Source organism: Morone saxatilis, unplaced genomic scaffold (genome assembly GCF_004916995.1).
Source record: "Morone saxatilis isolate NCDOM2014 unplaced genomic scaffold, NCSU_SB_2.0 Contig21, whole genome shotgun sequence".
Classification (NCBI taxonomy): Eukaryota; Metazoa; Chordata; class Actinopteri; family Moronidae; genus Morone; species Morone saxatilis.
The window spans coordinates 8,853,669-8,867,290 of NW_023339774.1; the positions used below are offsets into that span (position 1 = coordinate 8,853,669).

General features: G+C 40.6%; 2 protein-coding genes across 2 annotated transcripts in view; both read left to right on the forward strand.

Annotated features, from left to right (window-relative positions):
* The window catches only part of LOC118332860 (matrix metalloproteinase-17-like), a gene marked incomplete in the record, with an annotated part of 47,166 nt that extends 46,677 nt beyond the window's left edge, over window positions 1-489 (forward strand). The window contains 1 exon segment of the mRNA XM_035668294.1: window positions 1-489. Coding sequence (XP_035524187.1) covers window position 1 — 1 coding nt within the window.
* Window positions 490-10,186: 9,697 nt separating this feature from the next.
* On the forward strand, window positions 10,187-13,211 carry LOC118332965 (T-box-containing protein TBX6L-like). Its single transcript, XM_035668426.1, has 9 exons — window positions 10,187-10,202; window positions 10,582-10,729; window positions 10,884-10,986; window positions 11,660-11,824; window positions 11,931-12,077; window positions 12,189-12,265; window positions 12,423-12,496; window positions 12,593-12,806; window positions 13,016-13,211. The coding sequence occupies exons 1-9, from the start codon at window positions 10,187-10,189 to the stop codon at window positions 13,209-13,211; spliced, it is 1,140 nt and encodes a 379-aa protein (XP_035524319.1).
* Window positions 13,212-13,622: the final 411 nt, after the last annotated feature.

Below are 13,622 nucleotides of genomic sequence, written 5' to 3' on the forward strand. Positions count from 1 at the left end.
ATGCCAAAGCAGGGGACAGAGTTCCTGAGCTGATTGTTGGAGGGCCAGTGGACAGTTATTGGAAGAACTGGAAAATGTTGTTTTTATTATATCATTTGGTATTTTTTTTTCCCGCTAATTTTGATGTTATTTATTTTACATGTCATTTGGTGGGCATTGCCAACTAAAATAATCATCCTTATAGGCAACAATCCACTCACAATGCTTTACAACATTTTTCACTGAATGGTCAAACTGCCTCATCTCTACAAGGAAAAAGGTTATTGAACAGCAAATGTATTCCAAGAGCACCGACAGTGATTATTTGTCTTTGTGTGCAGCAGGTTTACAGCAACAAAGCCTTGCATACAAACCAGTTAAAGGCATTCTGGGATGTAGGCAGGTGCAAAGGCGAACACCATGTCAACACACTGTTGCATATTTTATGAATTTACAGCAGATGCTTTATTACAGGGTAGGTCACCAAAATTAGTTCAAAATGACCAAAAAGCATATTTTCAACTCTCTCACTCTCTCTCTCTCTCTTACCTCTAGCGGAATCCAGCCACTAGATGGTTCAGTTTTTGTTTCTGTACAGTTTCTGCCTCCACCCCAGTACAATGGAGATGAAAGGAATTTTGTTTGTGCTGCTCAACACACTGGAAAATGACATTTGAAAGACTCAACAGTAGCGTGTCTTTGCAAAAAAACATTGTCAGTGTTACTCTGGATAATCCGCAGACCTCATAGGGATTATTTCCTTTGTTAAAAAGTAGTTCCAGAGAAAACTGTTTACAACAATGTCTATAGATTATCCAGAGTAACACGGGACACTGTTTCTGAAAAGACACACTGCTGTTGAATTTGAAAAGATTTAAAGTTTTAAACGTTTTTTTTCATTGCTGTGTGCACGACTAGCACTTTACATTCACCTCCATTGTATTGGGTGTCTCAGAAATTATCTGCATGGCTGGATAGCACCAGAGGTAATTGAGGATATATATATATAAGTTTAGGTCGGAAATAGCTTGACTCGTGATCAGCATGAATGTTTCGGCTCCTGCTCTTGCAGGCAGTGTGCAAACTTCTTGCTGTGAGAGTGTAAAGGTGGATGGATGAGTAGGTGGATGGACTCTGTCAGCACCAGTTTTCCTGCTTAAATCCCTCAACTGTACTCTGAAGTTAGGAACTGCTGCTCGTACACGTATTTCCATGGGTTCATCATTTAAACCTCCGGTTTGGAAGCATTCCCTGCTCTTGGTTTAGTTGTATCTTTTGTATCCGATTCAGATGAAATGATATACCCGTTTATTTTACATTGTTTTGATCAGGTCATAGAGTTTATAGAGCCTTTTTGTGACTGTTGGATGCATTTCCTTCATCACCCCGAACTCCTGAAGACAAGAGTCACAACTCGGCCCCTGGATTTATTCTTGCTGTAAAGATATATTTACCTATAGACTGATATATTTGAGTTGAAAGGTTCTGCAGTTATTGCATAACCGAGTGAACTGTGTATATTTTAAGCTGTGTTTTCTAATGTAAAATATTTTTCTAGAAAAATAAAATAATCTGAACGACTTTATTGGCTATAACTGTGGTCACGTGAATTTGACAGATTTTTATGAGTACTCTGTGTTGCGGCTGACTGTGTAATTATTTCGTGTCATTGAAAAGAAGCCTGGTCTTGAAGACAGATGAAGGTAACATGACAGCTTGCACACACCAACTGGGAAGTGCTATCCATCTCTCTGATGTTCTAAAGCATGTTTTTCTCTTGTAATGGTCACTGCTGCTGATCAGGAAAGTAAACCACATCATGTCAATCACACCACACACTCACTCTGAGTCAGCCTTATGAACAGATTTGCTGGCAGAGGATTAAACAGTATACCCATGTTTTTTTGGGGAAGGAGAATCAGAAAAGTAATGTCACCAGAAATATTCACCAGCTCAGATACTGCTAATTCAGAGATCAAAGTTAACAGGATGTCAGGCCTGTCAAGTCTTGGTATAATCACACACACACACGAGTAAACACACACTAGCACACAAGGGCTTGGTTTCAGAAGTGGGGTTGGGGGGAGGGGGGCACAATAAGTCAGAACTTCTTCTTCGAAGAAGTGAATTGTGAATGCTATTTCTGGCATTTTACTTATTTATATAAATATATAGCACTTTCATTGTTATGACATTTTTTATATTATGCTTTCTGAATTAATGAAAATCAGAAATACTATGAAAATGTCTGTATTATTAATACATTGACCTATAACTTTTGTTGATAGAGACCTAAGATTTTATGATATAGTGATAAATACTGTATATGCATCTCCACTGACAAGACAGCACTGTCCTTTACTGCAATTTGTTTTGCAAGGGCGTAATTTCACACACACAATAAACACTAAATTGACACCTAAGTTTCAGTTACAATCCACACGGAAGTATTGCTCTAATCATGCACAAGCACAAATACAGTATCTGCGTGTCTATGCAGGTGTTTGTGGGGATGTTTGTTCATTTATTCTACCCAAAGGCTGCGGATGAAACCCCGGCAAAATAATGAAGACCCAAAACTTCATTCTGTTTTGAGGTAAAATGAAGTTTAAAAGTTTAAAAAGTCACTCAATCGCCATTTCTGCCAACAGCAGCAGTTTTCCTTCCCTCCTCCTGACACACTCGAGTGGTATTAATTAACTTGTGTGGCTCAGCAGCCACCAGGAGAGCACCTGCACCCACAGGCAAATGCAGCAGAAATGGGTGGCTTTCTGGCTGTGTGTCCTGTTTGGGGAAAGAAACCACTGACGAACCAATTAGATGTGTTTAATTTACCAATATTGCAATGTTATTGAAAATAGAAAGTTATCATTTTAAAAAAAAAGTTTCACTGAATATGCAAAAAAAAAAAAAAATGTCATCATCCATGGAGCTTCTTTAATAGTTGACACATGGCACTCTCTCTGCTTGAGTTTCCAGATGGGGCAGGCAGAACCAATCAATCACTCTGTAACTGAAATATTCAAGAGTGGAGGAGCTGCTTGCAAATCGGAGAACTCGGGGATGGTTTACAGGCAGGGAGCGTACGGCGAGAGAGAAGAGACAAATGGACAAGAAGTGACAGATTAATAGACAGATACACAGGGATAGAAACAGGCAAACTGAAAACTGAACAGAACAAAACCACCAACAAACATAGAAAAATAGGAACAGATGTAGAGATAGAAAAAGAAATGAAATGTCATCTCCACAGAGACAGTGGCAAAGATAAAGAGGCAATTTAGCAGTAAGTACATAATCCACATAGGAGATAGGAAACAGTTTCCACACAGTATAGATACAGTCTGTTAAAGGACTATTCTGTCAGCCTTGTTTTTATGGCTTTGATCATTTCCATCAGTTTAGTCAGACAACTCACATCTTAAAAGTTTAAAACAGCAGTTAGATTGTGGCCTCTAGACTCCGACCTCATCATTCCCCGTAGATATTGGGGAGTGATGTGCAAATACCTTAAACCCCCTAGCCGGGGGCCTACAGGTGGATACTGGGGTTCCGGTGGGGCTTACAGAACAGCAGGCAGCAACAATGGGGCAGGGCAGCGGCGGCATTGAAAGAGCAGAAGGAGAGCTGGGAAATGTTGTAGCTTAAATAGACCGCCAGATTGGAAGGGTGTGCTTGGTTGGTGTTAATGGAGTGTTATGCGTGTTGTGCATCTATAGCAGCGCAGCTCGAGTTGCCTGCCTCAACTAACTTGTAGGCTTCGCTCCATTTATGATAACAATGCATAAACTCATCAAAGTAACAGCTCAGATCTAGGTACAGGGTGACAGCACTAGGTTAAGGTCAGAGGAGATGATCAGACAAGGCTTTTCGCCAGATTAAATAAACCAGTGGTTCTCAACTTGGGGGTCCAGGGATGGAAAATGGGCAATATTTTAATTTAACAATTTCACTGACTACAAGTTAGCCCAATGAGAGAATGCATAGGTTTCACACTCTTCCCTGAGACTACATCTTATCAAATACGGGTCTACAACCTCATGTGGATCAATTTGGGGGGTCCTTGACATTAAAAAGGTCGAGGACTGATCTAAACCATTTAATTTGGAGGTGAACCTGTGATTGCACAGGAGAACTGTGTACATGGACAACTATGGCAAGTCAGAAAGTCAAAGTTGAAGCAGAAAGATTGTCTTTAAACTGTTAATATGTTTACCGTTTGTTTTCTCTTCCAAATTCAAATTTGATCATCTGACAGCTCATGTCGCTGACTTGTTATTATTGACGCTCCCAGATCACAGCAAAACAGATGAGTATCACAGATATAGATAATTTTAAAATCAATGGTAAAAAGACCTAAGTTGTCATACAGATAGCGATTTCTAAATAAAAGTCTGGGAGAAAGTACTGTCTGAAAAACAATGTTCTCCCATTCAGACAGGTGCCAGATGTCAGACCTATGACAAGATGCTAGTACCAGAAAAGGGCAACACAAAATCAATCTGCTCTGTATATGAGTTTGATTTGGTGTACGTGTGATTGTGTGTGTGTGTGTGTGTGTGTGTGTGAGACAGAGAGAGATTGCCTCAGACAGGGGAGGTTAGTGCTCTGCAGTGATATGAATTCTGAACCATGCTCTCTATCAGACACTCTCACACTCTCTTTGTACCACTGGTAGCTCGGCTAACCCCACACAGACACATGCATATGATTATTTCTGTGTGTGTGTGTGTGTGTGTGTGTGTGCGTGTGCAGACCAAGAGGTGGTGGTCATAAGGGAGAGCAGCAGCTGTTGTTGTGGCTGTCCATTTTTGCATCTCGCCTGTCCTCACGCACACATCAAAGAGCTCGGAGCAGGACCCCCCGAAGCCGGCACAGGTGCAGAATGCACAACACAGCCCTCTAAACACCTGACAAGGAACAACGTTTGAGCCGTGGGAGACGCTGCAAGGGATGCCACAGTAGTAGCCCAATAGTAGGAAATAGAGTGAGTTGTAAAGGTGGAACCTCTTTGGATTTCACATGGATACGTGCACACTGAATATCCCACTATTTAACTCTCTTACACCCTCTGCAAGCATGACTAAACCCCATCAGATATGAGTGAGTTCAGCCTGCAAGTGCATTACAAATATGTAAATGTATTTAAATGTGTGAGATACCGCCGGCTGGCCACAGATCTTTTTCTTTAACTGGAAATGACACTTGAAGGCCTTCGCACTGACTATCAATGGCAGGGCTCCTGTAGGCCGGGCCAGAGCCAATCAATCAGCCCTGAAGTGAACCACGCTGAAGCTGAAGCATTCACAGCCGGAGCGATTTCCTGCAGAACCTAAGAATGTGTCATGGGATTGGTTTGAGAGGATGTGGTAGGATGTTAACTGTGAGATCCACCATCTGTTGTGGTGGCAAACGGCATAGAACTCTTTTCTGAACATGCATCGGAATTTGTAGCAACTGTATTCGCCCTGACTTATACAGATAATGCAAGATAAGGTGCTGCACTTCCGTCTCGACGTCCAAACACATGAAGGCGCTTGTGATTAAGTGATTTACACACTCTGAATTTCCCACAGTAGTCGAGCATTGCTTGGCTTTTTTCTGTGATTATTAACTCATATTGGAAAAAATGTGTGAATTCAATTGTAAAAGATAAAGAAAGGTCAAAATCTACACATATTTGCAATTACTATTTGTTGGTACCGTGCTGCCCTCTGCTGGTGATAAAATATGAACATTTGACACAAGTTGTCAAACCAGTAAGATGTTGCTGATAATTGTAAAGGTATGTATGTATGAATGCCAGTAACCAAAGTCACTTAAAATAAGAAATACAGTGTGTACTGCAATTTTATAAAAACATGTCACTCGTCAATACTGAAAAGACTGAAAACAGGCAGAATTTCCCCAGCACGGTGCTCTCAAATGATTGATTAGAGACTAGAGCAGAAAGACTAAGACCCAATAATGATTTAGGTTCAAGCAGGTTAAAGCCCCTTCGATGTTTCTTTCATTCGTTCCTTCAGATTTCACCTGAGCCGACTGTGCTGGTAGCAGAAGTGTCTGCAGGGGTCTCGGCTCTGATCTCTTCAGGCGTCTTGTTAAATATTTCTGTGGGGTTCTGTTCATAGGCTTTGACTTAAGGTCTAACTCCCCTGGGTCTTCCTCATACACTCTGTCAGTTTTTATTAGATCTACAGCCAGTTGAGTTTCTTACCAGTCAAAAAGTTTTGTTATTGATAAATATATTCCACTTTAGAGCATCTGAAACTAACTTATTTCCGTATAAAGCTCCAAACTCCTTACTTTGAGGGCCTCCTCTCTTTTTTATTGTCCTTCTCCCAGATGAAAAAATGTCCTTTCAGTTTCCTTCTACCTTTTTATCTTTAGCTTCCCCTTCCTGTCTCAAGAGGGTTTTTTTCCCTCTTGTGCCCTCTCTCAAGGGCTTCCTCCTCATCTTTCATCACTTTCTCCACTGCCTTCACTTTCTCTTGCCCTTCTCTTTGTCTTGCCTTTCTTCCCGTCTTCCTCCTCTAATTTTTCAGTTTAATGTTTCATTAATTTCTCTCTTTCCTCTCTTTCCATCAATTCCTTTTCAATTTCCTTTAATTTGTCACGCTTTTCACGCTAAAAGTCGAAGAGTCGTTATTCCCTTTGCATGAAAATCTTTTCCTCCCCCTTTGAGTTTTAAGATGTCCTTGGTTAGACCTTTACAGAACTTACAGTATGTTTACTTTCCTCGCTGTTTGTATTTCTCTTTTGAAACATGACTTTGTCTACCCTGTGAATCTTATATATGTACATACATATATATTCTGTGCCCTGTCCTGTAAACCCAAACATTATATTTTACCACAAAAGTGAGAAATAATAGTGTAATTTGCAACTTTCATGCTTTTCTGTGTTTGTTGTTGTCAGACGATCAGTGCTGGAATACATTTAATGCATCATACCCCTAAAACAACACCCCCTACGCTAACATAATAAGACAGAATAGTAGAAACTGAATAAATGTAAATATGTTTTTATCCTTTATAATAATTGAGTACTTCTCCGACAATGGTATTACCTTCCTCCTAATATTATTTTAGCTCCGGTGAAACAGCCTTCAGACAGAGTACTGTGTGTTAGTATATTAGGTGCAGAAAAGCAAATTTTCCCAAATGCATGTGTCAGCCTGCTCAGCAGACTGTGGGTTTATGGTCTACAGAAAATGTTTCTCTATTCCATTGTATTCTGTTATCTCATATGTATTATATAAATTACATACTTTTGTTATGTAAAACATGTATATAATTTGTTCATACATATTGTAATTTGTATATGTATATTTTTCACATTTTGCTTGATTAATGTATTACTCTACATACTAATCCATATGTAAATACCAGTCTTTATATAAATATTTCTTCCAAATATACTGCGTTTAAATTGCCGTTAGGCACTATACTGGTTCTCCACATACATTTATGTACACTGGTTTAGGGTAAAGTACAGTTTATATACAAAGTGCCTAACTTTGATGTTTTTGTTATCTGTTTTTCTACTTAATTCTGTTCTTAAAGCAGTTTGATTGGATCTCTTCAGGGCACTGCCAGATAACTGTTGGGGCTGAAGGCCGAATGGCATTGTGGGTATTATTGATCACAAGGACACATTAATTAGACAACAGCATAAAGCAGATACTGTATATCTATACCAAAAGAAATTGTATGATTAGTTTACAGCAATTTGAATTTTCAGGGAGAGATCCAGTAGGTGGCAGTATGGGCAAACAAGAGCTTTAATGAGCCTTTATTAAGGTTTCTAAACATTTCTTCAGATCTTAGTTGTGGGACAATGGAGAACAATATTATACCACAAATGTATGTTAATTTATCACACAGCTCCAGTAAAGGCTAGCATACCTTAACCAACATACTTTATTAGATTAAAGCATTGGAACAACTTGCAGCTTCACCGTTCTCTCTTGATCTTTGCCTTGCAGAATTATCAGTTTTGTATGTTAGGCTGACAATGTGGTTTTGGTTTATAAGATGGTGGAGGAGGTTGCTTTTGGAATAAATTAAAGTGTTGTGAATTCCCCCTCCCCACACAAACACACATCTCTCTTTCCCTAGAAATGAAATGCCTTGCTTGGGGAGTACCTTAGCATTCAGTTTTAGAAGCCGGAGAAAGGATCCCTCCCGCACAGTCACCCACTATATCCAAGTGGTGAACAGATCACAGAGCCACATCTCCACACTACCACCACTGAGGTCACGCACTGCATCTTCCAGCTGCAGCTTCAACTTACTAGTCGAAACTGTTGAAGCCACAACATTTCCTGTGCCATGAGATATTTTTACTGCAGCAGAACTGATGCATTACAGAAACGAGACACAGTGTTTGCTTGCTGTTCACTTTGCTGTTGAATTCACAGCAAACCACTTTGTAAAACTGTGAAGCAACCTAAAATCCAATGTAAAATGTTGACATTTTAAATTGACTTTGTAGCATAGCTGCAGAGGTGAGACACGCCGCAGGCAGGAACAGACTGAATTCCAACTTCAAGCCAGAAGTTGATTTAAGCAGAGGGGAAATGTTTCAACATGCCTACAGTTGGTGCAGAAAGACCTCATAAACACAGTGGGCTGCTCTCCCTAAGGGAGCTCTGAAATCAGTAGAGGTGACTCATTCTGCTCAGGTAAATAATGTACAGTATGGACCTATGGAACTTCTTTTAGGACATACTATATTCTTAATTTCTTTGAGTAAGCAGACAGTGATAACCCTTTTGCAGAGCCTTCCATTTGTCTTAAGAGTGGGAGAGTTTTAATCCCTTGTCTAGTTTTTGTTCCCTTTTTCCTTAAGTAGTTTCAAGGTTGCAAAATTCTACTTTGTCGTATCACATATATCCTGTTTCATCTTGGTTCAACTCTTCATTGAAGCTATATGTTGTTTGTATATGGAAACATTCAAACCCCTAAGTTTCCATGTTTTTGTGGCTGTACCATTCCAACAAATGGAAATATATACACTGTATAACATACAATCCCCTCCCCCGCAATTCAGCCTGTAGTTGGTGTCTCTGGACATGGAGATCTCCATTTGAATTTAAAATTGTTCATGAAATTCATGTAGGATTACATTCATTGGGCTGTAAACTGTGTCCTCTGAAGTCCAAACTGCTGCTCTTCCCTTCCTCCCATCAGTCTTTCATGTGAATGGGCTGCTAACTGCTGGCTCCATCAGGCCCACTCTCCTCCCAGGGTACTGGGGTTGGGGGCAGGGGCCAAATGGCCACACAGGATTAGCGGCATTGTCCACCATTGTCAAGGCTATACCCCAACAACTCTAATCACCTCTGTAATCTGCAGACTTGTTCTCAATACACAATCAAAGCTGCCAGGAAGGGACCTGTTAGTCTGCTCTTCCACCCCCCGGGGGCACTTTGAAATTCTGCTCACCATCTTTCAACTTGGACTGAAGGACAGTGACTCTTTAATGCACCTAGTGCATACATAGAGTATGGATGGAATATAGTTGAGCACTTCAAATTCATCACAATAAAGTCTTTGATAGATTATGTCTTTGGACATATCTACAGAATCGTAGAAGCCATTGTTGTGATTGTCCCTAAAAGTCTGTTCAAGGGTCACCCATAAGAACCAACAAGGAAAACAGAGTAAGCAGACACACTAATGTATTAGACATATTTATGTTCCCATTTAGTGGATTATCATTCATATCTCTTTAAAGATAGTCTTATGATAAAATCTAAACATCTCTTTTATGACATATTTTGCCAGTTTGTCTCTCTGGGATAAAAAATAACAAAATGGTAAGAATGAAAGACTTTGCAAGTCGATATATATCCAAACATAGACTTTCACCCCAACATACGAGTACTGAAATGGCACATATCTTTGAACAAATGAACACCAACATCTATGCACAGTCCTGCAGCCTGGTACATCAACTTTTGAGTTTACAACTAGATCTACTACATCAGGTAGTATTCTCACCTGCCCCCTCACTCTGCTCTGACACCACCCCCTTGGCTGTTTAGACCCCACCCTTTCTGTGATGACCAATCAAGTTCAAGGGTCAGACTTTCCAAGGATAGAGACCCCTATTTATTTGACTTCAGCGTTAGAGCACCTGAAAGCAGCACTTTGTCTCAGAACTTCTGCATTGGTGGCAACATTAGGAGGACACAGTAACAATGCAACACATCTCTGGTAAGTTCTATCCTATTGAATGTAACTATGCTGTATGTGCAATGTAATACACACTGTGATGGTTATTTCTGTTTTCCTTATTTCCGATTACTTTCTACCACAAACATTTCTTTCAGAGCATGTCAACAATTGTCATTAGTATTTTACTGATAGGAATATTTAGAATTTTAAAAAAAGTGCAAAACATATCCTTGTATCTCAGTAGAAAACATTTTAAGTGGAACTGTTCACAGAGAGATATGTCTTATGTTCTGCATGCTTTTTGAGAGCATATTTTGTTCCTGTTTTCATTACTCCTATAAACTCCACACTGCAACAAACCAGTAATGTGCTATTAAACACATTATGCAGAACTTTTATGCATGTGTTTTCTCCACAGACCCCAAATCGAATCTCAGCATGCGCCGGTCCCCACCAGCAGCTGACTCATATCAGCAAGGCTGCATCAGGATGACCCTGGAGAATGCAGATCTCTGGAAGTCCTTTCACAGCATCGGGACTGAGATGATAATAACAAAGCATGGAAGGTACAGTTAGTCGAGTACTGAAATAAGACTCTCTCTGTACTGAAAATAGCATTAGTGCTTTGTGCCATTGATCAAAACATACAAGAAACTAACTTTTCTGGTTGCAACCATTTTGCAAACTCATTTAAACCATGGTTTTGTGTATCTGTTTCAGGAGAATGTTTCCACACTGCAGTATCAGTCTATCTGGGCTCCAACCTTTTGCCAATTATGTCATCATGGTGGATATGGTTCCTGTAGACAGCTTCAAATACAAGGTAAATGCATGTACAACACACACTGTATGCACTCCTTTGGTTTCAGACAGAGCATGTTCATTTAGCACAAAGCTTTCCAATTTCTTGATTGTTGTTGTTTTCCACATTTTGCCCAGAGACTGCAGTATGTAAAACACAGCAGTCTGCAGCCAGACATTGGCCTGCCCACTCTGGGCCGTTCGCCGCTGCATATCAAAGCCTTTCATTGCTTCCTGTTTGTGCACTCTCGGCTGGAGGCCCAATCAATTAGCACCCCTCCTTATTCGCAATCGGTGAATGAGGGAGCAGTCAGCCATCCATACATTCAATGACTCTTACCTGCTGTGGCCCATTTGGTCACAGATATTGCTTTTAGCACACACTTGGAAACAATGAAGTGCATAATAAAGGGAGAAGAACTGTAGGTGAGGACACAGGATGTTTTTTGGGTGGTGGTGAATTTGTGCAGTGTTTTTTTTATGATTTCCCTTACAAAAAATAAGTGAGCAGAAAAATAGACACATGTTGTACCACACACGAACAAAGTTCTATGCACTACAGCTCTCTTTGCATTGCAGCAGTCATTATGAAGTTCAAAAAAGGCATTTCATGCTTAATGCAGACTTTTGATCATACATGTGCTCAGGTCTCACACTTGATAACCTTGTATCCATCCCTCCCCCATTCTCTGTAGTGGAAAAAGGAGCAGTGGGAGGTCGCAGGGAAGGCAGAGCCCCAGCCCCCGTGTCGGACATACATGCACCCAGACTCCCCAGCCCCAGGAAGTCACTGGATGAAGCAGTCGTTGTCTTTTCTCAAAATGAAGCTCACCAACAACACTTTGGACCAGCACGGCCACGTAAGACGCCACCTTACACACAGGGTTAAAAATGATTATACCATGCTATGTTTAGTTTAGCACAGTTTTTTTTGTGTGCTCATTCTGGTCTTTTTTTACCCATCAGATCATCCTGCACTCCATGCATCGCTACTACCCCAGGTTTCATGTCACCCAGGCAGACAGTCCTTACACTGTCCGCTGGGGCCCATTTCAGACCTTCTCCTTCCCAGAGACGACCTTCACTGCAGTGACTGCTTACCAAAACCCAAAGGTATAAACATGTGCAGCAGAACTAAACACAGAAGTAGTGTAGTAGTATTCCTGTTTGATTGAAACAAAAGAATGCGGTTTTGACAACAAACTTTTTCTTGCCCTTTTTTAGATCACCAAATTGAAGATTGACCACAACCCGTTCGCCAAGGGATTCAGGGAGGGAGGCACCCACTCCCACAGTAAAAGGTAGGAATTATAGTGATTAGTTCAATTAAACCACAAGACCATATTTGTATATGTACCTTGTGTTATGTTTTTTTACTTTTGTTTTAAGCCAATAATAGCATATAGGGAAACAACAGTAAAAATACAGAAGTGTAAAAAATGCTCTATTGTTTCATAGGTGCCGTCCAAATAGAAGCCCTCCTGCAAAAAGAGCAGCACTGGACAGGAAAGAGCTTTGCAACAGTCCTCCAGGTAAGTCATTTTCAAGTACAGCATTTCATACAGCTTGTGTACCAATGCAATTAGCCTCATATGAGATCTTTATTAAGCATTGTATTTCCCTCTCAGGCCTGCAGAGGATGCCCTCCACCTCTCAGTCAGTGCAGCCAGAGAAGAATCAGGCCTCCACACAGCAGTCATTGAAGGGGGGTGACCTTTCAGCCTGGGCTCTGGAGCAAGACCCATCTGAGAGTCTACATGCTGAGCCTCTGTCACTGCATGACTATGACTACAGCTGTGAAGAGCAGATGGTGCCTGCATCCGTCGCATACCAGCCCTACAGGTATGATTTTAAATATCCAGGACAAGATCAGATCCAATGAGACCTAGCACAAGAAAATAAAGCATTTATAACACATAAAAAAAAGAAATTAAGCGATAAAGTTGCAAATATCTAACTGCAACAATATGAAGGAGGAATGTGTGTAATACAAGGGCAGCAGATATGATGATGCATGAAAAGTAACTATAACGCCACGCTTTTCCCCCCAGATCTGCAGAGTACGCCAGATTTCCACTGACATCCACTGACGTAGATGCAACGCATACCCCCATCCACGCTCCACCTCATCCACTTGCCACAGCTGAGCACAACGCACAACAACATGGCTACTACCACCATCCCCACCAACACAGCCACGCAGCGGATTGGAGCCAGTACCCACTATTCTCCTACTCCTGTTGGTGAACTTTGACCCGTTGCCGTGGTGACATCATTGATGGTGGATTAAACCACTAAAGCCCTAAAGGAATGGTGTTATTATGAATGGACCAGCAGACTGATACGCCACTCCAGCAGTTGTTAAAAGTGTATAATTGTGTATAAAGTTTCACATATTTCCAAGAGCTTGTATTGTATATGGGCATCACTTTAATTTTTCTCAGTTTCACAGGACAAAAATCATCTGAAGTATTCATCTCTTTTTATATTCTAAGTCACACATGTACTAATTCAGTTTGAGCTTGCACAGTTGTCAGTGTAACAGTATTTTGTGTTTTGAGATGCAATATATACTATTTCTTGTACTGTATCCAGTCAGCCGGAAAATAAGTGTGAAATTTTATCTGTAGTTGTGATGAAAATATATAGCCTATATAT